This window comes from Drosophila pseudoobscura, chromosome 2 (genome assembly GCF_009870125.1).
Source record: "Drosophila pseudoobscura strain MV-25-SWS-2005 chromosome 2, UCI_Dpse_MV25, whole genome shotgun sequence".
NCBI lineage: Eukaryota > Metazoa > Arthropoda > Insecta > Diptera > Drosophilidae > Drosophila > Drosophila pseudoobscura.
The window spans coordinates 21,842,640-21,868,854 of NC_046679.1; the positions used below are offsets into that span (position 1 = coordinate 21,842,640).

The 26,215-nt window shown below is 36.5% G+C and overlaps 2 protein-coding genes across 13 annotated transcripts in view; one reads left to right on the forward strand and one right to left on the reverse strand.

The window, feature by feature from the left end:
- The window catches only part of Gyc88E (Guanylyl cyclase at 88E), a 42,403-nt gene that overhangs the window by 9,307 nt on the left and 6,881 nt on the right, over positions 1–26,215 (forward strand). The gene's annotated exons all lie outside the window — the stretch shown is intronic.
- Positions 11,485–21,128, reverse strand: Mf (myofilin). 12 transcript variants are annotated; one of them, XR_001451826.2, is made up of 9 exons: positions 20,990–21,128; positions 19,919–20,066; positions 19,204–19,413; positions 17,096–17,165; positions 16,924–17,033; positions 14,700–15,068; positions 13,354–13,584; positions 12,756–12,931; positions 11,485–12,256 (listed from the first exon to the last, which is right to left on the reverse strand). XR_001451826.2 is itself a non-coding variant. In XM_003736677.3 (8 exons), the coding sequence occupies exons 2-8, from the start codon at positions 20,007–20,009 to the stop codon at positions 12,237–12,239; spliced, it is 1,101 nt and encodes a 366-aa protein (XP_003736725.3). In that variant the 5' UTR covers positions 20,010–20,066; positions 20,990–21,128; the 3' UTR covers positions 11,623–12,236. The 12 variants fall into 12 exon arrangements, 6 of the variants coding, with proteins under 6 accessions (XP_003736725.3, XP_001359329.3, XP_003736726.1 ...); XR_004468516.1 differs by lacking the exon at positions 20,990–21,128 and adding an exon at positions 20,938–20,956; XR_001451823.2 differs by having other exon boundaries at positions 11,619–12,256; positions 14,862–15,068; positions 17,096–17,144; positions 20,990–21,127.

A 26,215-nucleotide genomic window follows, 5' to 3' on the forward strand; every position in this document is an offset into this window, starting at 1 on the left:
TGGACATAGGACCACACATTGGGCAGGCAGCAGGAAGTAGAAGAAACCATACAAAATCCGATTTTATAGCATCTGTACTAGTATGTGTGAGAGTTCGGCTTCCCTTTGTGCTTTTTATTTTCCTTTTAATTTAAGTTGATGCGCTCAAAGTGCAAATAAAGGCAAAAGATTTATAAACAGAGCTTGGGCATCTGGCTTTCTCTTTTGTCCACTAAGTGAAATATTTACACAGTCAAGAAAACAAGAATACCGACAGCAAACAGTCGCAGCACAAAAATATAACAACACAAAAACAGTCGCTACAACAAGTGTAACAACCGAAACAGTCACCTCAATAAGTATCACAACAGCAACGGCAACAGCAACAGCAAACTAAAACTTAAACCGCAGTAGCACATGTGAGCTACCCAAAAGCAAACAAAAGCATTTGTTTTTTCTCTGTTTTTACATGAGTTTCCAGGCGGAATTTTCCTCCTTTTTTAGGCACTTTCGCCGCAACAAAACGAACCACAAATGCCCCTAAAAATGTGTTGGGAGGAAATGTATTTCGGTCATAAAATTTCCGTGCCTGCAATTTCGAATGGAATTTTGAGCTTTAAGTAAAATTTAAGTAAATGGCACAACGTTAATTTGTCTCTTTCTTGTGGTTGGTTTGAACTCAATTTTGCTGAGATTTTCAAGGCAATTCATTTAATGAAGATGCTTGAAAGAGAAATTTACATTGGCATGTCAGGAGGGTAAATTTGTTAAGTAAATTCTGTGTACTCTGCGTCCTTTGTATTCAACCTTTGTTAGTTTTGTTAGGCGATGCTATAAATAGTACTCAGTCCAAGTCCAATATCTGTCCCTTTCCGTGGATGTTGGTAAGCATACAAATATTTAAGCTGCTCAGTTGAAGCTTGAAAAAAGGATAATGAGCCGACATATGTTATGCCAAAAAAATGAGGATAACCAAGGCAGTGAACAAACAAATGAAATCCAGAGGAGGAGACACATAAGAGAGTTTAAGTCAAGCATGTCGACTATGGGATACCTAGTACCCAGTGAAAAACTCGCATCTTCAAACTATTATCGTCTATTGGATCCATTTTTATATTCATACTTACATATATGTACATGCTTCATAAGGTCGGAAGTGGGTGCTTCTGATTGTTAAACCTGAAGTGTACAGGGTATCCACCGCCTAAAGGCAGACAAGACAAATTTTCCGCCTTGGGGCAGCATATTTAAAAATGACACAGAAACAGAGGGAGAGAAAAAAAAGGGAATGTGCGTAAAGCGTCCTGTCACTCAGGAAAAGCAGGGAATGAGCGAATATGTCTACTATAGTAGAGCAAGAAGTGAAGGAGAGAGAAAAAGATACTGAGAGAGAGTAGAGGGAGGCGAGAACAGCTAATAATATTTATGGCGCTCATTTTAATGCCAACTGTCAACACAAAAATAATGCGCATCTCCACATATGAGGATTCCATTTGACGTGGGTGTGTCTTTGCATTTGTGTGTAGGTGTCGGTGTGTGCGTGAGAGAGAGCTCTCTAACGTTACGCGGCTTAGCTTCTCGCTCAAAAAATGACACAGAATGTGGCTCAAAATGTGTGAAAGGAGCACTGGCTGAGAGCTGCTGTTGTATTTAATTTGTAATAAAAATAAAGTGCACATGTATGGAACGAGACACGAAGTCAGGTAAGGGCCAAATGAATTGGTTTCGTTTTGGAACTTTTGCGACGGTATCGTGTAAGCACAAGATATTGTTTAGCCGAGACAAATCCTATAAAGCTATCCTATAGGTCCCATCCTATACGTCCTTAATAAATGGATCAAATATAACCATTCTAGAGTAAAATAATTCGCAAATTGCGAATTCCCGTTGACAGATAAGATATGGATATCAATAGTTGGCATTCACGAATTTTCCGTATTCGTTTGGTTTCATAATAACTAAAATATTTCCACTTCCAAAAGGTAATTTCCTTCCCAGTAAAATATTGAAAAACAATTTGGAAGGAAACACTATTAAAAGCAAAAATTTACGAAAACCGCAGCATGGCTGTATGTACATATGTATATTTAATTTTGTATGAAAGTGAGGTTCATATCAAATTCGCAGTTGGCTGGAAAAATCTAGGATCTATGAGCTTCATACAAGTAATTAATATTTCCTTTGACCCAGGAAAGTATTTCAGCAACACTTCACCTTGAGCTTTTGTATCATTTCTTTTACACCTCCAACTTTTTAAGCTTCACATCAATAAGGCTTCCCCATAATTTCCCAGCAACCAACCAACTTTGAAATCCTATACAAATATTCCCTTTAAAATACATTTAAAGCGAACATTATTTAAATAACAAAACAAATTTTTATCAGGCCCATTGAAATTTAATACCAAGGGTACTCCGAAATAAAAGCAGCACAATTCCCGTCTATTGTTTGCCGAAAACAAAGAGAAAAATAAATTTAATTGGGATTTAAATTAGGTAATCTTTTACGAATTTTCTCAGGTGTTGGAATTTTCCCCTCGCCTTTTTCGGAGTCTGCTTAAAGTGCTCTGGTCTCTATCCCGCAGACGGATTTCTGGCAAGATGGTGGAAATTTTATTAGTCAAGCTTTGAGGAATTTCAAGCTGAATTGCAGTCTCTGCTCAAGTTTAATTAAAATTATTTCACTGGCATCTGCCGAGTGTTTTCAATTTGATTAAATGAAATGTGCAATTTCTTTGCTTCCTCCGACCCTGCGAAAGAAGATGAAACCACAGAAAGAAAGATATAGAGACAGAGCAAGCAAAAGTTTCCATTTCATTTTTTGCACTTTGTCAAATAAACTTGACTGCAGAAAGTCAAGACCCTTTTTTGTGGTTCACCAAGGCAGAAGAAGTCAAATGATGTGATGGTTGCCAAGGTGCCCCACGGCTTTGACAGTTTTCTGTTTTTATTGATAGAACGATTTCACACACCAAAGCCGAAACTGGAAACCGCATCACAAATAAACCCAAAGAGTTTCTCCGAAAACGGCATTTGATAGCGTTTCAAAAAGTTATCGTTTCGCATAGCATACTTTGAGGAGCCCATCACGTGCGTATCCCTATCCTTCTGTGTGTGTTCCTGCGGTGTATGTGAGTGTGTGTGTGTGTTTGGCATGTTTAATCAGGCAGAAACCATAAGCAAATAGGCAAATTGTTTGCAAATAAACCAGTCGGAAAAGTTTACGAGACCATTTGAAATGCTGACGTGCAAAGAGAGTGAAAAAACTCAGATGGCTTTTGTCTGAGATAAAACATTGTCTGCGGGAAGGAAGGGAAATTTGTTTGATGATGCTCTTAAAAAGTTTCGTATTTGTTGAATGAGTGGGCGAAAAGTGTATTCGAAACCCCTTCTGGTAGTTTATTTAAAGTGTTAGTTTTGTCAGTGTTTATTAGCTCTTTAATACCCGTATGTAAAATTAATGTGCTCACTTTGACACATGTTGATGCCTTGATAATTAAGTGTCTTCTGAATAATTGATTATATTACGCACTGATTAAGTGAGGAATATGTTGCTTTTAGCATTCAAAAGCTTCAAAACATACATGGAGAAATCAATTTCAAATTCCTTTAATCATATTAAAATCATATTCATATTAAAAGCAGTTTCCACCTACTTTAGCCAGTGATAAACAACTGCCACTGATGGTTTCAAAGCTCTGCTGACACTTGCCGTATCGCAACGTTCAGAAATGAATTATTAGCAGTATAATTTTCTCATTATGTTCTTCAAGCTATCATTAAGGTACAAGTAGCTGCATCATCATCCACTTTTTCTGCTCCTGATGGCGGCCGCAATTAACGATTATTTGCTTAGTGCATATCCCTATCTCACATCTGCTAGTCTCAAAGCAAATTCCCAAAAGGGACAGAGGAAGGCAGAATTTCCAGTACCGCTTTATTAGAAGAGCCTTGAAAGGTGTATTTTTACAAGGATGGGCGTTCCTCGAGCACCCTATTTCATGTGGCACATCTATCTATTTACATCTCCCAGAACCCCTGTAGTGTTCAGCAACAATAACTTAATTTAAGCAAAATCTATAACTAAAGTAAAAGCGTTTTCAATACCTTACCTTTTATAAATATACGCTTGCTTTTTGCATCTCTCTCTCTCCATAATGTAATTTTCAGTCTGCAAAGCAGAGACTGCGCTGCTTTGGGCGACAGAGGCTGGAGTGCGCCATCATACAATGCGGCTCATATAAATAGCGAAATGAGAGCAAAAAAAATCGAAAATAATAAGAGCTTTTGATAAAGTTTTCCTACCAATACTTTGTTATTTGTGGGATACAAAATTTGAATAACAATTTACTTCTACCATCCCAACAGATAATTTGCTTGGCCCCCATGTTCCCTTTACGGTCCATAAATAACTCAATGTACACAGATCCGACTGGGTGACTGAACCATAACATTTGATGGGTTGATGGACAAAAACAGTCATGCCGCAATCTTCTGGCGTTGGCATGACAAACAAGATGACAGGCTCCCGTTTGCTTTCACAGAAATGACTAGCAATTGATGCGTTAACCCCAATTTGATTTGTCTGATTGTCAAATGTACAGTCTTTCAAGTGGCTTCTTTGCTCCCATCTATTCTTTCTGATTTCCCGACTAAGCTGCCCAGATTACTGTTCATTAACATACTACAATAGCAACAACATTGACGGGTCCCGGTCCCGGTCCCTGGCCTGTCTGTCAACAGCATCGGCGAAAACAATACCAATAGCAAAACCGTCTGAGTGCCATACAATGGCCGCTAGCAGTCGATGCATGTGCCGTCTCCCTCAAATACAAACAAGTAAATAAATATGCTTCAGTTCAGCATAAATATTGTTCGTTTTTTGGGGTGGCTTATAGAGCTACAGATGTTGACCCACATTTTTAGGGAGAGAGAATATAACGGCAAAGAACGTCTCTCTAGCTTAAAGTGTAGGGCAAACAAGAGAGAAAGCAAACAATAAAGGAACTCTTTAAGTGAAAGGACATGTGGCTAAGTATGCTCGATGGAAGTCATTTTTGAGGGCGTCCTTAAGATGGGATAGGTTAGATAAGCTTATAGGAAAGCATCCTCTTAATATATTGAATTCTTAAAGAGTATATAAAAGGATGTATACGGTATAAGAAAAGGATTTTTAGATGTAAAGTAAAGTAAACGATGTAAAACCATCAATTAAATTTATATTCTAAGAGATATCATTCAGACCAAAGATCAACATCGAAACTGAGAGAAAATGGCATAGAAAAAACAAACACACTCCTATTTAAATAAAAAATTCAGCGGCTATGTACAAATACAATTTAAATAAATAAATTTCTCTTTGATTTGAACATAAATGTATTCAAAAGTATTTTTAATACGGATCATATAATCGAAACTCATCCATTTTTACATTTCCATGTTTAGTGCAATTATTATTATTAATATTAGAATTATTATAATAAAAAAATATTCGATTCCCAGGACTTTTTCTCTGGGAAAAGATTTCAGTGAGGCGGAATCTGTCAATCGGCTACAAAGAAACGAATCGGTAAACATTTCTTTGTTACTATAATTCTACAAGAAATATGCAGATGTATGTTAATGAAATTCTTTTCAATAAAAACAGTCTCGAACTTTTCATTTCGCATTTGCAGCGCAATACAATTCATTTCAATATCTAAATTGTAATGCCAAATGCAGCTCAATAAATCAAGAACAACTGCATAAATCATATTGGCCTACTTTTGTAAATTTCCTATGGATATGTATGTATGTATGTATGTATATGTATAGATTACCAGCTGCAAAAAGTATCCCAAGCAGCCCCAAAACTGCGGCTGTACGAGTAGTCGTTATCTTTTTGCACAATTTTTGCATGCTGCGGTGACTGTCAACAAATTGATTTTCAATTTTTATGCTTGCCTAAACGGAAAATTCACAAACAGGGGGAAAACACGACAACGACAAACGGTTTTGAGTGTGTATGAGTTTGGTTGGCATTGGCAATGCATTTATTATAAATGAGGAAAAGGCGGAAAGTTCTAGCGGCCATGGGTCCCTTTCTCGACAGTCAACATTGAGCAGTTCCCCGAATTTGTTCTTTCTGTTCAGTCCCGTAAGTAGAATGCAAATATTCATCGAATTTCCATATATATGTATTCGTTTATGAATTTGTTTTTCGATTTGAAAAGCTTATGGAAATCTCCTGGGGAAGAGTAAATTATATTTTCTTTGAATTTAAGAGACAAGGATTCTTAAAGATTGCTTTTTTAGGTGAGGATTTTCACTATTTTCTATGCTAATTTAGGCTTATACATTTATCCAAATATGTAAGTGTAATTTGTGTTGACAGCCTAAATTATGCACAGCCATTCCGCCATCTCTACCAGCATGCAAACATTTTGTATTTGTTTTTTAAAGGGTGGAAAATGTAATTATGGGGAAGCCCAGACAAGTTTGCTGCAGATTTGTATGTCAGGAAAATGTATTATGCATGTTGTCGATTTGCTTAAATATTTGATTTTTACGGACAGGAATTAATGGCCATGTTGTCAGAAGGTGTTTTCTGATAGGTATAATAAAAAAATGACATTTCAAGCGCATAAATATGTAATATTTACAATTACCATCTATTAGTTTAATATAAGCCTAAAAACTGGGGAAAATATTATATATTTCAGAATTTAAAGTCACACAATTTTCCCATCAGCGAAATGCTTTTAAAATTAACTTTATCGGGAAACCTTGTTCCAATCAACGTCCAACTTAAATTTCCAAAAAATTCGAAAACATTGAAATTCCATTTCCACATTAAAGTGTTTGAACGAAGAGGGAAAAATTGAACATTTTTCGGGCCCATATACACACACACACAGAGGGCGACATATACGCACAGCTCGTTCATAATTCACGTGACAGAAGGAGGCACCGAAAGCGCCACAAAGCCCACTCAGTGCTTCTTTCGAAAGAGACCTGAAAGTAATCACTTCCGCATCCCTGAACATGCTTGTGGCAAGCCCCAAGGCTGCCGCTACTGCGGAAATTGGGAAAGGGTTGACCTTCGTTTCATGCAGATTTGGCTGCGGTGACAGTGGGTGCCGGACGAACAAAGCTTGTTCAATATAATGTTTATGACAAATGACCTGAACAACGGCCCTGAAGATTCTCTCCTCTTAATTTGTTCGCGGCTAAAGTTACGCAGCTCGCGATGGAACGAAGATGGATATGTCTTCCAGCTAATCACTTGCCGCATCGTTGCCATGGATTTTCCGGGTTCCTCCGGCTGGACACATTAATCAGCTTATGGCTGATCAATCAATGCTGCAGTCCAAGGAACTGTAAAAGGAGAAAAACACCAGCTTAAGGCTTAATCTAAGAGTTTTTTTTTTTTGCACGGTATTTGTGGGCTGTGAATTTTTACGTATAGGTATACTCCAATCTTATGGATGTTTGTAGTACTAAATAAAAATAATAAGACAAAATTTATATGAAATAAAAAATAGATATTTTCTTTTCGCAATGGAATTTGAAAATTTCACCAATAAATACTCTTGTCTCAGTGTCAGTAACAGATATTGATTCAATGAATTGCCTATTGATGCTGATCAAGAATATATATACAGTTTATGAGGTCAGAAACTCTTCCTTTACTCTTTGGGAGCCTGTCACACAACAGAGTAGCGGGTAGTCCATATTCGTTTTACTTTCACGCTATTCTTACTTGTTTCCCTCAATTTTCCGTGAGAGTACACAAAACGTAGTTGGAGCTGCAGAAGCAGAGCTGAAAGAGGAATAAGTTTTACTACTACTACTTACCAGCATTTTTCTTTTAGTTTTGACTTACGCTTTTGTCGCGTTGCCCGGTTGGTGGTTCAGGTGTTGTGGCTGGGATAATGACAAAGTTGTTTTCCGCCCTCATACTTATTTTGTTTGCCTGGCTTTTGGCCCCCGCTAAGTTTTTTAGTCATACTCCTAGTACCTCCCACTCTCGCGCAGTTTGGTATGTGGGTAGGGATTTGTTAGTAGGAGCAGCTGTTGCATTAAGAAAAAGCATCCAGCCAGCATGGCGTATGAGCGATGTGGGAGGGCATTGTAAAAGGAAACCTGATGCAGTTGGTAAGTGGAAATAGAGATTTTATCTTAACGATGCTTTAAATTATTGTTCTTGTTCTTGTACTTTCATTATCTTGTAGCTAGCTTAACTTTCATCACAATATTCTGGGAATGAGGTGTCCTAACTACTCTTCTTACGCCCCAATATTCAGCTGAACACTCATTTAACTTTAACTTAACCTTCAGAAAAGCTCTCGCAGCCAGGGGTTCCGCAACATAATAATCACAAATAATTAAAGCTGCCTCCATAACAGACAGTTCAAGCACCTTTCATCAGGGGGGTTGGATTTCCAAGATGGAGTTGATTTCCAGGATGCTGGTGGCGAAAACCATCAGTTAAAGGGAGGCTGATTGTCTGGTGGCTGTCCTCTGGGGGTAGACTGCACTCAGCACAACCACGGGACACCATCAATTGAAACATTTTCACTTTCATTCTGCTTTAACTTCCTGTCTGCTTTTAGGATGGATAAATTAAATTTGTGTGTGTTTTCTGTAATTAATTTCATTGACCCAAACGGCACTCAAGCAAACAAAATTCCACGCCTGACTACGCTTTCCATTCAGCTTAGTGTAGCCAACAATTTACAAATATACCCTTTTTGAGGAGGAAACGGATGACAATGGAATATGCAAGCCTTAAGTTAGACAATGGTTTTTCGGGGGGGCAATTTCATTGGCCATATGTGTGTAAGGCATTCGTTTGTGACAGGCATTTAAAGTGGCCAAGATAGAGGGAGCGAGTGCGACCCATACCAATTAGCACAGGAACTGTCAGCTATGGCCAACTCTCAGGCACGTGTATTTGATGGCCAACAAGCCACCAGCAAAAAAGCAGAAAAAAACTTTTCCACACAAGACATAAATCTTCAGTTCGGGCCCAGACTGAGGCCCGTCAGCAACAGGCCTTGCCTGGACCAAAGCCGCAGATGAGCAGCAGCCAGAAAAGGGACATCCAAACGTTTTGACAGATAACATGAACCGCAATTTGGTTTCAACTAACGTTCGGTTTGTACAGTTTTTCTGGCATTGCAATTTAAAATATAATGTGGTGATATTTTTCCTGTTATTTAAACTCGAAACAGAAATCAAAGGATGTCAAAGTTGGAAAAATGCTTAGCTCTGCTCGGCAAAAGGCAAATGTGTATATGTTGATAATTAAGTGTGTCTTTTTTGAAAAGATTTAACCCACAACTTTATTCTTTTTACATAAAACCTTGTACACTTTTGAATTGTTTGCAATTTTTGGTTGATGTTTTTTCTGGTACTATATGTTGAAAGGTTGTCAAAGTTTTAATAACGACTACCATTGCTCTCCTAGAAAATTAAGAAAAATATTAGAGGAATGAAGCTAAAATAATTATTTTTATTAATTTATGAGTATGAAGGTTGTGGAATGTCAACTTGAGCGAAAACAGGATGTGGTCAAAGGTTTTAAAGCTGTTTAAATGACAATATTTTCTGCTATGGAGGATTTTTTCTTGGATTAGCAATTTCCACCGCTATTAGAATTCTTGGAACAATTTCAACTATAAGTAAAAGGAATTACTTCCTTGAAACGTAGTCTCATTACTTTGTTCAACCAAGTCAAGAGACTATTCGTGTAAGGATATGGTCTGAAAATTTTAATTAATGATAGAAAACCAATAAACGGAAACAAAAATGAGTATTTAATGGTTATTGAATGTCCATAGATTCCATCATTTCATCATGCCATTTATGTATATATTTATATATTCCTTAGAGATTTCCCTTTATTCCATCGCTCATCTTTGCCTGCTCATGTTGGCTTTAAGAAGTCAATTAAACTTGACAGGGCAACGGATAGACCAATGCGTGAATCACGGTCAGAAGAGCCCCTCTCTTTCGTTTTACCCTAAAAACATTCTCACACTCAGCAAAAACCCAACCCAACCCATTGAGGAAGAAGAACAATAGACGAGGGAAAACATTCATCTCGTTCACACAAAGCATTTACCATGACTGAGCACTACACAATATTGGTCTGCTTCCAGCTCGGATTTGGATTGTTAATGGGGGATATTATACTACACATTTATTTATACGAGTATGTGCATGTATTCTGTGATGGAAATTAATATAATTTTTAATTAAACGAGCCGAAAGGAACACGAAAATTTCAAAGTCTGCACGTGACTGGGCGAACATTTTCCATTTCCCCCACAAAACACAAAAAATTACTCACACACAAAGGAATACTCTGGAGGGAAGGAGCGTTGTTAAAAAGCAATTGAAATGCTATAGAAACTGGCACTGGAAATCCCCAGGAGTAGAGTTGAGTCTGACATTGCATTGACCTTTGGCAAATACCAAAAATTCGTTAGAATCAATAATTAAATAGAATGAATGAAAAAACGCAATATATATGTTGACGAAAAAGTAGTCACAAATGACCAGTGAATGGAAGAAGAAAAGAAAATTAAGGCGATTGGAGAGCAAACACCATTGAGCGTGTTCCATGCACCAAGTACTTGCCAGGCTCCACGGCATCCATAGCTCCCCAAAGGAGACTCCGCCAGAGTCCTGGCATAGACAAATGGCAGGCGGCGGGGAATATGAGCGACCGAGAAGTGCGAAACAATTGCGTGCTAAACGCCAAAAACGTCAAAGTAACACAACAAAAAAATGGAGCAATGAGGCAGTAAATGAAAAGATAAATGGCAAAAGCTGCTAAACAAAGGGAGCACATTGGGGACTTGGGAACGGGGAAAAACAGAACTCAATGAAAGTTGACTTGGCCTCATTTCGTTTACAATTCTGACAGGGTTCAAGGATATATGTAGAAATGTATATACCTTCGATTTTTAGGAGTATCTAAATACATACGAGTATAATCCATTAGAGTACTAGACATTTTGAGCGCACACTTGTACAATACTTTGGTAAATCTAATCTAACAAGATGTATGGGCATTAGACAACAGTCCCGTCCCATCTGAGGCCTATGCTACACGCTTTTGAAAGTGGTAATTTCCCAATTACAAAACAATAATACTTTTCAAATGTTCAGTTATTTTAAAATAGCTAAAGGTGCGCATAACATGAAACAATGGATTGATAATCGTTTTCCACACGTTTATCATAAATAAAATAAATAGTTGATAAACGGCGTACAACTAAGTTAGAAATTCGTATTCTCTAGTTTACTCGTAAGTCAAATGAATTATCCAAGAAATCTCTTTAAGTTTTTTTTTTGTGTATTTTGGCACCCAATAAGAAATTACTTCGGGACTCAAAATGTATTTATGTGTATATGTACGGACCATTAAAATTGTGAAATTTTTAAACAAAAATTCTGCTTAGGTTTTTAGAAGTTTTTTTTTTATTATTAATAATTTTGTTGTTTTTTTTTTTTGTTGAAGTTTTATTACAAATTGAAAGTATCAGAACATGTATGGATATATGGCGTAGCCGAATGTTGGATGTGGTTTGGCAGTTATCCATATCCATGATATCCTATAGAATCATTCAAAAAACATTAATAAATTCATCCGTTTACAGTTTTCAAAATGTTCTCGCTCTCCGCGACAGAGACGTTTGTGTTTTACAAATACAAATAGTTACATAAATATTCATAATTTTAGCATCTAAAATATACAAAAAAGGAACAATTTATGGCACCCATTTACCGTTCGATGGTTCTGTTTCGGAAGGGTGGTCATAAGATTTTATGCTTTTATTATAATAAATGTAAATCGATTTTTTTTTTCATATACTTGCACTTAAAAAATAAGACATGATCTTAAGAATTGAGAAAATAAAAATTATAGAAAGAGTTTGAGTTTGATTCGGTTTTCATTTCTTCTTTTTTATATCGTTTTAACTACGGGAAGTGTGCACTTCATTTTGGCAAAAGTTTATAGAACCCCCAGCATAAGCTCTGGGAGGATGTTCATCCCAGGGGGGATCTTGCAGTTTTGAAAAAATTCAAACGTTGTTGGAGGATATTGAGACTACGGAAAGGGTTTTACACCTTTTGCTACTTTGGACTAGGGTTTCCAGCTCTTCGGAAAGTCTAAAGTCGTTGTTTTTGGGGGCCCCTTGTGATGCATTCGTTTTTGTTGTTGTTGTTCAAGTTGCAGTGGTTTTAGTTCGTTGTGTCGTTCGTTTACAAAATTGAGCGGTGTGCTGTGGGGGAGTGAGATAATACGAATGTTTTAATACAAATGTTCAACATATTTCTAAATAAACACATAATAATAGTTGCAAGAAATACGTGGCGTGCAAAGAATTGAGCAAATGTTGGCTACATATGTTAAATACAATTTTTAAATAATGTTTAAAGGGTTTCAAGAGTTCAGGAAACTGTTTAATTAAAAGATTTTAGTTTTCTTTAATTTTAAATACTATTCGAATTCAAAAAATATTCATAGCAGTTTTCATAACTGGTGAACACCTTTGCATATTATTCACATACATACTTTCTATATCTAGTATATGTTATCAACTCTACGTGGTGCGGACTACTACTAATACAGGGTACTACAGGGTACTATAAGGTTCATTTTAATGGAGGGCTCGGGTTCTGGGTGTGGACACTACATGTCAATGGCGTAGCTTCTTGAATGAACAAATTTTACTGTGGGGTTTTTTCACATGCTTCGATTTTTTGTGTTCTTTTTCTTACCAATTTGTTTCTTTTTCTTACAGTTCGTTACATGTAATTTATGTAAAATTAAGTACAAAAAAATTACAGAATTGCTATATGATTGATATAGCGTCGCTTTTGTTATTATAGCTAACGATTTTTGTGATATTGAATCTATTTGTTTGTTCGAATTTAGTATATATCCTCTGCCTCAGCTGTTTATGACAATTAAAATGTAAATAAAATATAAATAATAAAGTTAAAAAAGAATTGTAAATGTTTTTGGGGTTTTAAAAAAATTTATCTAAAACATGAAAGAAAGTTGAACGTTTAATCCCAAATGGTTCTTCCTTGTAAACATAATCTCTTATGGAAAAACCAAATGAGATTAAATATATAAATTTTTTGAACTTGATGGAAGTTTATTTCTCTCATGCCTTCGTGGGGATCTGCTAAGTGCTCTCTAAGGGGATCGTTTACCAATTAAAAAATATGTACAATTGTTTCTATATACAGCACGGGTCATAGCAATTCCATAAGAACCAAATATATAATCAGAAATTTACTACAAGTTTGCTAATTGGTAAGACCCAAATGCAAAACCCAATCCAAGCTCTTGAAAGAAGGGGAGACTTACGTGTCAAGGGTCTAGCGGGGTGCTTGGACCACAAGTAGCGATTCTTCACCGGCGACAAGTACGAATCGCGGGCCACAGGGCTCGAGCCACGTGGCACCGAGGTAGCACGGAACGGCACCAGATCATCCACATCCCACCAGAAGGGATCGCGCACAATCGAGGAGATTGGCAAGTTGGGGCTGGGGCTCAGCAAATCCCTGAAGCGGTTGCGTGGATGGAAGATTGGAAGTCCTATTTGTTGTTGTTTCATATGGTAGCAAAGTCGTCATAGTTGTTGGTATTGTTGTGTGTGTGGTGCATATTGTGGGGTATACGAGTACAATCGGATGTTGTAGATTTTTTTCGATTTGGTTTTGGGTTTGGTATTTTTTGATTGGTTGTTGTTGCAATGTATACAAGAAGAGCAGAAAGAAAAATATTTTTTGTTTTTTCTATGGTTTTTTAAACTAAAATAAAAGTAAATCAAACAAAAAAAAAAGAACAACGCTTTAACAAACAGTAATTTTTGATATTTTCCATGCGTATGTTGGGGTTTCGTTGTGGAAAATATACCAAGGGATTTCGATGCCAAATAAATAGGAATAGGACTCAATGATATAAAAATATGTGGATATATAGATATAGATATAGATATGGATAGACAAGATAGATAGAGATTTATAAAGTGAGAGAGAGAGATACATGTTTATAGAGAGAGAGATACATGTTTATAGAGAGAGAGAGAGAGAGAGATATGGCAGGCGCTACGGTAAGCATATCGATAAGCCAACCAGTTGGGGGAGAATGTGGGGTTCTGGTTCTTCTTACAAGAATGCAAATCGGTTCAACAAAGCTTTACATGGTCTTTGAAACCGTTTCGATATTGGATTTCATGTACATTGATTCGTATTGAATCGATTTGCATTCGTAGACTCAAAGCACGGCGCTTACGCTTTGGGCACAACTGTACTACTTTATGCTGATGCTGCTGCTGGTACAGAACACGACATACATATACGTACACCAGTGCGCTGACGAAGCCAAAGGAGTGGAAATAATTTTGACAAATTATAGAGCCGTAGGCACACACACACACACGTGGAGTGTGGAGGAGGCGAACGCATCACGAAAAATATGGCAATCATTTTTCAACACGTTCGCTGCCCATTATCATCACCTCCATCATCGTTTGGTTTGGGTAGCGCGATTCGCTTTTCGGGAGGCAACAGAAGCCGACAAAAAATAGTCAAATAAAATTCAACAACAACACGCAACTTTCGCCTCTTCTTGCACCAAAGACAAATTTGTTCTTTTTTTGGTTGGTTTTTGAGGTTTGGGGAAAGATAAAGTGAAATTTGGATTTTTACCCTCAGCATCGTAGGCGACTTCGGTGGAACGGGGTCCCCAGCGACCGGCTTTGACAGGAGTGGGACTTGGCGAGCCGGCGCGCTCAAAAATGCCTAAATGCCGTGTAGCAGCAGCCGCCTCGGCTGCCACCGCACCGGCCTCGGCGATCGCGGGCAACTTACTTTCAAAGAGTTCATCCAAGGGCTCCAGCGAGCTGGCCCTGAAGCTGGGGCGCGTGAACGGGGCCAAGCTGGTGGCACGGTCGAACACCGAGGGTCCGCGACGGGGCACGCTGCCCTCGCGGTTCCAGTACACTGGCTCGGGCACATAGGGCTCGCTGCCGGCGCGTGTGCTGCGCGTAGGACGGAACGGCGAGGCCGAGCGACGAGCTGCAAGCAAATGTCGATAGAGCGATCAGTAATACTCCATGGAAATCCAACTAATCCTGCAGAGAGAGGCTGTGCTTGGGTACTGGGAACTCTCGAAAGAAAGCTTATGTTTTCTGAGAAATATTTGAATAGCCTTTAAACTTTCAACTATTTTCATCATGGGTTTTTGCATTATTAGTTCATCTCTTTCTGGGTAAATGACTTTCAAAGTTTGTGATCTCGATCTCCGTTGTGAACCTAGCAAAAGACTGAGAGAGAGTTCCCTCCCAATGTACTTACCAGCAGAAAAAACAATCACCAACCCAACGTTGAAAGAAATATTGAAATATGTAAATGGAGAACAATCAACAATACTAAACAAAATACATAGTACAAAATTACACAATACTGTGGGCACGAATCACGAATACAAAATCGGCAATTACATATTGGGAGGAATTTCAGAAAAAATTCAATAATTGTCTGCCAAGAAGAAGGAGAACATGGAACATAGAGTTTGTTTTCATTTGACAATTCGTTAAATATTTCATTTGTGTTTTGCATATTGGTTTTCTTTTAGTTTTTAGAGTATATTTTAGGATAATTTTTAGAGAGTATTTTTTGGCAGTTTATTTACAGGCACCGCACAGTGTAATGTGAATTTCTATGCTTTGATTTTAGTAGTGAGACGAGAAAGACAAGACGAGAGACGACAGCGATCTGGACAAGGATTCAGACATTGACAGATTAATATCGAAATGCAGATGATTTGTTAGAGAATTAAAGACCAAAAATCGAATCTCCTGGATGAGAAATAGTTCCAAAAACACACATTTTCTTCATTGGTATTAAATATGTTTTTTTTTTATTATTAATTATGGTTGGTTTCTTGTTTTTTTAAAGTAATTTGAGGATCAAAAAGAGTGTTCTTTGTTCGGGGGATTTGCCAGCGGGCTACTGTGGGCTCGACAAGTTGATTTAGCGCAAAAAGGTAGGCTCTTTCTATGGTACAGCAGCTGTTAGAAGAAAGGCTTAAGATTATTTCAGGGGCTGTATGGATGGGGATGGGTTGTTGGTTTTATAGATGGCAAATGGTTGAATGGATGGATAGATGGGAATCGTTAAATATATTTAATGACTAAAATTAAAATTAGAATTTGTTTTTTTTTTTATAAATGTTTTGTTGGTGGTTTTATTACGTTTGTTTTGGCTGTTGTTGTTGTTGATTTTGTATAAGTTAAAAATTAAAATAAAGCATTTTTATATAAGTATATATATATATATATCATACAATGAAACATTTAACGAAATATTCAATCGATTGCGACTATTGCTGGGGGTTCGGGGTTGGTTCCTTTTTACAGACAGAAAGAATATACTCGTATCGGTGGTTGGTACAATTAATTTTCGTTTCGTTTAAGTTTAACAATTTCTGCATTTAAATTACAAGAGTCTTACTAAGTGCTAAGCAAACAAAAGTGGATATCACTTTAACCATTTATATATGTATTTTTTCTCTAACGCTCAGCGCTTCAAACTTTTATAGCTGCAAAAATATAGGTTTAAACAAAATTTCGATTAAGACACAAAGTCTGCAAAAATGTTTTTTTTTTTTTTTTTTTTGTTGGTGGCTGAATTTGAAAAAATTTCGTTGAGTTCGTATTTGATGTTAAATTTGATTTGCTATTTTTTTTTTCTAAATGATTGTAGATTTTGTTGTTGTTCGTGCTTACATTTTGTAATTAATCATAATTTTTCGTTGATGTTGTTGTTGTTGTTGTGGTGTTGTTTACTTTTTTGCTGTTGATGTTGGTGTTGGTTTTTTTTTGGTTTGGATTTGTTTTTTGATTTTAGTAAATGTCTTTTTTGTCCTTACCCTTGTTGAGCTCCGCCAGCAGCTTGTCCTCTGGCTCATACTCCAAAGGCACCAGAGAGTTGGGTGTGAGTGGCTTGTCCCTCAAGTAGAGACCATAGCGAGATGGGTATCTGTAAAATAATAAAACCAATTAATTATCTGAGAAAATATATGGTCGAGACGGGAGACCCACCTGCGCTCGATTTCCTGCATGCGCTTCAGATGATCATTCCAGGCCTTCTCTGCATCGTAGTTGGCTGGAACTGTTTGCCGAAGAAAAATCATTAAAATTAGTCATAATTTGGTTAAAACATAGACTAAAGCATTCAAAAAAAATATTGAAAATAAAAGAACAAAAAAGGTGGCTTACAGAAAGTATTCTCTTGAAAGCTTGGGCTCACACGACGTATGTGCAATATTTGATACATACGCAATCCCAGAAAGCAAGGTTATCAAAAGCAAAAGCAGCAAATAGCAAATAGAATAGAAAAGGAATCGGGTAAATAAATATTAAGAAAGCCATATCTTAGGAATGATAATGCCAAATGCTGGATGAAATGCGGATTTTAGTGGGGGCTTATATAAATATGGAGTTCATAGCAAACCCTGGATGGAGCCGATGCATGGATGGATGGATCGATGGATGGAAGCACCACAAAGAGAGCAAAATTCGTTTTAAATTATTCGTTTATTTCACACACCAAAACATACAGATGTAGTATTTTTATGTATACTCAATCTAAATCATTCTCCGACTATGATAATTTATCTAAATTCTACACAAAATCCTTTTCACTAAATTTAAGTTGTCTTTTTGCCTAGAGAGAACAACAAATATGTATTGTATATATACTATATTTGAATATATATCGAGAGAGAGTGCGCATAAAATATCAAATAGATATATATCGCTCGGATATATATGTGTATTTATTTTGACGACATACATTTATGTATTTTCTGAAACATTTATGAAAGAGAGAGAAAGAGAAAACAAACAATTGGTTAGTCCAAAAAAAACGGAAAAACAAAACTATAATTTAGACGAACGGGGGTGTACAGGTCGAAACATGTTGAGGGAGGGGAAATGGAGAGCTACTGCCTGTATCTATGTGTGTGTGTGTGTGTGGAATATCTGAAAAAAAAAAATACAAGAAAACTCTTTATATGTCTGGGTGCCGGGGGTCTGCTCTTTGAGGGCCGCCACAGTCATTTGATCCCAGAGCACGCACCGAAAAATTGAGTCAAAAATTGCTCCGCCTATATACCTGATTCCGATATACACTCTCACAGAAATATAGCACATCCATGCAGCATCTGCCTTTGTATGTGCCCATGTGTAAAATTTTGTAGGTCTTTTTGCCAAAAATCAAACACAAATACAAGCACGACGATACGATACGGTACGAAACGAATCTTTCATTGACGTAATACTATTTTAGCTTTTCTGCGCTGGCATTTTATTTTATTTTTAAAATTATGAAATCATAGCGCCCACAAAGAGCATCGGGAATCGGAATAGGTATAGGAAAATATTGTTAAATGATGGCAGAGCTGAAATATTCAAGGTGTTTGTCAAAAGCTGTTTGTGGCAGGAATGATTGCGGCATACGAGTATGAGGCATGATTGAGATGACATGACTCGTGTGAATTGGCCAAACTGATTGATGGCGCATCGAAGGGTGATAGAAAACCAAAAGAGCTTATGCCAATCGGTTCAACCGAAGCCTTATATAACCTTGCAAGCTGCAATCAGGTGATGCTCACCCCTGTCTGGCTGCTATATATTTATGGTACATGGGTGGTCGAATGAATCTCCTGATTTTGCGTGATTTTCTTTTACGATATTTTGAGGAATATGTTAAAATTGTATCTTTTTGTGAAAGCTGTATGAGTCTCTTTAAACGCTGACATTGTACGGATTAAGATTGAGTTTTTTTTTAAGGAAGTAAACAAATTACTATTTGATTTGATTGGGAGTTCCCTCAGCAATAGAGAGATCTTTTGAAAGATAAATATATTTCCCTTTAGTTAAACGATAAAATATCAAGCATTTTTTGAGATATAAAATGAAGTTTTTGCCAATTTTCTAGTAATACCGGACAGACACAGCTGCTTGTTTACGTCAGGATCAAACAAATAATTCAATTTAGAAACTTCCATAAAGATTATTGTCACTTGCAAGGCCATATTGGAGAGTAAATGCTTCTCAGGCAAAACAATTCTTAGCTGTGTGTTGAAGTTATTGGCGGGGATTTGCTTAGGATGACGAATTCCCATTTATTGGATTTCCGGACTTACTTGTGCGGCTGTAATGATGATCGTAGATGGCGCGTGGCGAGTAGCCATAGGTGTCGCGGCTCACGGGCAGATATCTGTAGCCAGAGGACTGGACGCGCTCGTTGGCCGTGGCAGGCTCATCATAGATGCTCCTGTAGGTGGGATTGTCCAGGTATGCGCTGTAGGGACGGGATGCCCGTGGCGTCTCGTGGGCACGGATATCCTCAGAGCCTATAAATACACGCAGATACCATACCCCTGTGTGTTAGTTCATTGCTTTTCAAATATTTCAGCTATTTCCACTATTTGGCTCAATGCCAGCCAAAGCACAAAATAAAGTTGATTTCTATTTTGTTTCTATCATATACTCGGACACGGATACTCGGATACACGGATACATGAACGACATAGGAATACATCTATGTATATTTTTTGGGTGTGAGTTTTTGCCTTTGTTTGAGGCCTGCTCAAATATTTCACTCTATATATTTCGGACTGCGAAAAAGCTCTCTAGCAAGTGAGCGTGGCTAAGTATATAGGCTGGTATGACACCTGCCAAAAGAAATAGATTATATATAGAGGAGAAATATAGAATCTTTTCTATATGGGCCAGGCTATTTGCGTAGCCGTAGCCTCCTCTCTGCTTGCTATTTTTGTAGGCTAAAGTCAAAGATCTAAATCATTATTTATTGTAGGATGTAGCATGTTCCTTCTTAATGGGATAATGGTTACTTACCCTTCAGGGATCTAATGTAAGACTGCCAGAACTTGGCCTTCTTGCTGGGGCTCTCATTGCGCCCAATCATTTCCAAATGGTTCTTGAACATTTTGATCGATTTGTTTCTGTTCTGTTCTGTTCACGAATTATTCGTTGAACTCGTTCGCTGCAAACAAAGTTGGAGAGAAATTCGTTTTTAACTATTTTCCAATTTCAAATTTATTTCAATTTTCCGAAAGAGTTTTTCTCGTTGCTCTCTCTTTCTCTATTTCGCCTGAGAAATGTCAGCACGCACAATCTTTTTTCTCTCGTTTTCGATTCAGTTTGGATTGGATTTTGGCTCGGAAAGTCTCTCAGTTCGAAAATAAACAGACTGTGTGCCACTTTAGAGCAGTGCAAAGTTTATAAAATATATACATATATAGTATATCTAATAAAATACCAGACAATCTCACAAGATCAATCTCACTAAAAATAAGTTGATTTTTTTGGTTCAGTTTTTTGTTTCAAATACATAAAAAATGTCACACTTGGATGTATGAGAACTGCCATAAAGCTATCTTCTAGATATCTATTTTTCTGTATCTGTGAGTGAGAGTATCTGTGTATGAGGTGCAGCTAAATTTTATTTTATTTTTAAATGTCCTTGAGTTTAATTTGTTCTTTATTTTTGTCTGGCTTTCGTCTGAATCGACTTGCTTTAAAAAAGTTGTAATTGAAAAATCTTCAACAAATATTGGAAATTCTTCAGCATTTTCCACTTAAAGTTTTTCTTTGTTAGGGTTTCACTGCACACAAATTCTGCGAATAATTTTAACACTTTTCGGTATCAAATGTCATTGAGGGTCGTGGCCTCTTATGTAATCGTTGAGGTCTTTGAATTTTAAATTCAGTTTTATTCATAATTCGCTCATAATTCCATCATTTGTCAACAGAAATAAGTTTTATTCACTTTAAGTCGTTGATAATTGCACTTGAGTGTGTTTTAATCAATTTCAATTGATTTCATTTGATTCGAATTGATATTTATTATTTACTTGTATTTATTAAGAATTCTTTTCTTTTTGGTTGGATTTTCAGTTGGCTTACAATTTAAAATTACTCCTAAAAAATAGCGATCTATCCTCAACGAAGAATTTTTTCAAACTGCAAACCCCAAGAAAATTCGCCTCACCAATTTTACTCGTTTCAGACTTTTGCCATTTCGTTCCGGCCCCAAAAAGCACTGCGCATTCCTTTACGGCGTAGGTTGCTCTAAATGTGTGTCCGTGTGTGTGTTCTGCATCTGTGTCTGTGTAAAAGCTTCGAATGATCAGTTATGGGAAAAGCTTTCTGATAGATAGTGTGGTGGCTGCCACTGCGCCCACTCATTGTTTTGCGAAGGCCCAAAATCAAAAATTCTATGACGCTGGCGATGATCGTAAAATGAAAGCCAACCAAATTAGCCCACATATAATCCCATGTTTCTTAAACAATATCTACACAATTTATTGTCGTTTCTTGTAGATTTTATATACATATTTTTTATCATGTTAACTTTCTCATTTTTTCCATTTTGTTGCACTTCCTGAATGGTCAAAGGAAGTGCGTCAATTGTGGTATTGAATTGATCACTGAACTCTGCACTTTTTATAATACAAAAATTTAGCAAATTATCTAAAAACATAATTTGCCATTTTCATTCCGAAATTCCCATTGGCTTCCCCTCTTTAAAGTTCCTTTATTTTTGTGTTTTTGTGGAATGCACATTCAGTTTATTTGCTATTTTCTCTTCTGGTTATTTTTTCCATTAGCTCGAAGATAGTTTCCCGGTAATGGAAAAGCCATTTTCACCCACATGCCTTCGACGAATAAATAAACAATTCTCTAAGAAACAAAAGCACCTTGAATAAATTAATCTTTGATGATAGACCCATTTTGATAAAATCGAATTGGATTATAAAATAAAGATGCACGAAAAATGATTATTTGAACAATTTCTTCATAGAAAATAATATACATTTCGAATCATTGACCAAAGAAGATTAATTTGTGGTTTTTCTAATTATACGTAGGTATATAGTGGCAGTTAAGAGACTCTTTAAACTATATATATGGTTATTTCGGATGCTCCAATATCCATTCTCCGATCCGCACATCAGTATCGCCTTCTTCCAAATACTGTTCTTTGCAAACTCCTGCCCATAATCCTGATACCCTCTCTCAAAGAGTATAAAAGCCTTCCCACGTGCTGCAATACAATATTTTCCAAATATCCGAATTCCTCTAAAATTGTTTATACAAAGACGAGAAAAGATTCCCCAACCAGCTACGATTACAACAAGCGGGGTTGAAGGGCAAACCGCTTCCGCCTTGGGTGGGAGTACATATGTTCCTATTTTTATAGTATATTTCCATTGAGATCGCTTTGACCTTTCCATCTTTGGATCATGTGGATCGGCTATACAGAGGTTCCTGGTGGGTGTCCATCTCGAACCAAAGCATTCAAGGCCGAATGCATTTGCATTCAAATGTTCTTTTGACTTTGTTTATCGAATAAGAATTTGTATTGAGAATTCGTTACCCTTAAACAAACTTTCATTTAAACTTGAACTTGACTTTGAGTACAATACTATTGCAGTTTCTTGAACCAAACAAAAAAAGAACTGCAACAAAAAAATAAAAAGAGAAATAATTAACACTATTGAGGAATTGGGAAATACCTGGCAAAGGTTTTTCCGATTTCGCCAATCATTGAGTTCACTTTTACTTTTCTGGCACACTGTGTTGGCTAATTACTCGGCCAAGTTGTCCAACTTTTAGTTGCACTATTTTTAATTCAATTCAAATGGGTTTTCCTTTGATGTGGTCTTGAAAGACACACACGATTTGGCTGGGATAAATGGGATGCCCTAAAAGGAAATTAGATTTTTATATTAAAGAGAAATTTCTTAATTGTCTACAATTTAAAATAAATCTTAGAGCTCCTTGCTTACTTTGATTTGAGTTCTTTGAATACCGAGTATCTTGGTGTCGAGACACGTGTGCTACTCACACGTTCCGTCTTAATAAATACCAAACATTTTAATTAATTTTACACCTCCTGCAATCAGCCCATACTCGTGTACCTTTTTCAAACCAAGCAAATACCCAGAAAAAAATATTCATAAATAAAATAAATTTTTCTCTGTGGTCACTTGAGAAATGAGGTCAAAAATGAAGCTAATTATTTAGTGGGGCACACATGCAAAATAATGGCGTACAATTTGCTTGCCATAGAATTACTCTTACAGTACGTACATCTATAACCACACAGAATTACACACAATTCAATTATAAATTACATCTGGGGGTGAAAGATATTTAGCTGTCACAGTCAGACACGACACGGACTGACTAAATGAAATTCCAACTATAATTTATCTACATTTTATTACTCTCACACTTGCTCTCTAATAAATCCCCCAAAAGCCCAATGTGAAGGACAATCGTATATGGCTTTGTCAAATGAAATGAAACGCAAGCTGAACAAAAAGAGCAAATTGTAAGAGCTCTACAATGTCAATGCGGCGGACGAATAATTTGCTTTGGTTTGCCACCACAGAACACAACAAAAGTACAAAATCATCTACAAATATACATTTTGAGTCATAACAGATTATCAAACAAACAAAACAAAAAAAATATACAATTATTGGCAAAACCCTGATTATGAGCATTTTGTCTGTATGTGCCGACAAAAACACTTTTAAAATACACACTCTGAAAGTTTTGATATTTGCGGATTTACTTGTTTGATGAACAGGTTATGAACGCCCCTTAGCCTTGCCAAATGATTTAAGCTTAACGAAAAATGATTTATATAGGAAGCGGTATTTCATTTTTCATATAATGGTGTCTAAGAAATTTAAAAATATTATATTTTCCCCCATTGCAATGGGAATCAAACACCTTTGAGAGCTCATATTTAATTACCAATAAAACAAAAAATTGCATGCCCTTAGTTTTCCATCTAAGCCAACTACATCTCTATATTAAAATGTATAGTTTCTCTTTATCTTGGGACTCGTAAATAGAGCATAATGTTTTTTTAATGTCACACATAATTCCTCAAAAGCTCTCTTTAATATCTCCATCTCTATCTCTCACTCTACGATTATGCCGTTTAGAATACAATACTGGTATACGTTTATATACACATACATATGTACATATGCCCCCTATACGGAGCACTAGCACATAGTTTCCAAGCAAGTCTATATATATAGATATACATATATATGTACAGATATGTAGATGTTTAACCTTAACATATAGCAGACACCTTCAAATGAATTTTCTCTGAATATAAAAATAAATATTGTATGTACACATACATATACGCGATATCTGTTTGGATATATGCTCTCTCCTCTCGCATGATCTGTGTGCGTTCTGCAACCCGAAATCTGTATCTATATGGTCTATGGTCAGACTAGGGTCTGATCGGCTCTGCTCCCCAGCCGACAAACGGCCCACGCAAATGAACTTGAAAATTAATTGTTCCCCCCGCAATTGCAGAGGAAGAGACTGAGGAAGTGGATACATAACCAGCCAAAATGCTATATACCTACGTTCTCTCAATGCCTTCCATAATTTATTTGGCTTTCGAATACAAATTTTGTTTATAATTTCATTAAAATGTAATGCCAGACGAACAAAGATTTTTCTTCTAGCTGGAAAATGGAAAATTATATTATCTCAGTCTCAGCTGAGCTCTCCATCTCTCTTTCGAATATTTCTACAGAATTTTCCTGTACCAATTTGAATCTCCCAAATCCCAAGGACACAAGGGTCAATGCATTTCAATGCACAGATCTAACCTTGAATCTGGTCACAAAATGTACGCAGATGATGGATTGATGTTGATGATGCCATTAAAAACTGGCAAAATAGGCAAATGCTTTTCACGTTTATACCAATTTGTTTTGCTTCTATGTAGAACATTGTGGCTGACAATTTGAGTCAAAAGTTCTTCGCTCTAAAAATATTTCTGGGATATACACATTGAAAAGCCATTAACAGTTAGTAAATGAAGCGGTCTGTGGCCAGCCCCTAGGGGATCTGAATCTGAAAGGAAGTCATGCGTTTATCAATAGTCTGCTGACGTCACTGAAAACACAAATTGTACATCCTGTTTATTATTTTTGACTTTAAAAGTATACAAATTGATATATCCACACATACTCGTACGAATGTATCCCACTTTGCATTCCATTCATGAAACAGAGAAAACGTATAGAAAGGCGAGAGGGCCTGCTTTTACCAACCCCAACCCAAAACAAATATGTAATAAAAAATATATATACAATATATCTATATTATTACTCAAGTCTGTTCAGTTCAGTCCACGGATGACAGCACCAGTGTGGACAATGTTTTGATATGTTTGGGACAAGTGTTTCGCTGGATAATATTTCTCTTTTTTTTTGCTGGGGGTGTCTACTGGCCAATGTTCAGATCTTGGAAGGTCGAAACTTTCAGTTTCATTTATTTTTTTTTAGACTGAATTTCTTCTACTATATTTATTTGGTACAATTTTTTAGCTTGTTCGTTGTCTTGTACTTTGTGTTCTGTATTTCTTGCTCAGCTCTCTTTTATAGTTCACACATGATTGCGTTTTATAAATATTGTTGAGCATAGCCATCTACAAATATTCGAGTATATCACAAAGATTTATCTACGTATGTATTTATCTGAAAGATAGAAAATAGAAAGACCACAAGAAAAACACAAAACATTTATATTGGGATCATAGCAAAATAGATTCGTGAAAGCTGACGTCAAGACATCCCGGTTTCTTTGTTGATATGAAATCCTATATTTAATTAAATTTTGTGGATCAAAACAAGGGAAATAGATCCAGTTTCTATAAGAGCAATACAAATTGAAATTGTATGAAGGCGAGATAAGTTATAAGTTCGATGCTGCGAATGTTATCTCTGATAGCTCTGCCTTTTAATCCTTTACTTCAAAATAAATCCCCCATTTTACATTAGTCCTTTTTTACATTAGTTATGTAGTGGTACTTATCTAAAACAAAAAAGGTACTAATCATTACAATATTTCAAAGAATGTCAAACGTATGCATTTATTAGTAAATGACATAACATTTGTTGTTATAATAATTGTAATTGGACTTTACTACAGTCCCAACAGATGCAAGCCCATACAATCATCACCATATCCAGTACCATAAAAGACTTTAAGCTAAGCATTAAATTACACTAAACCGCACGCTAACCATAAGAAAAATCACAATAAATTTACATTTGTGACAATCAGACCACAACGTCT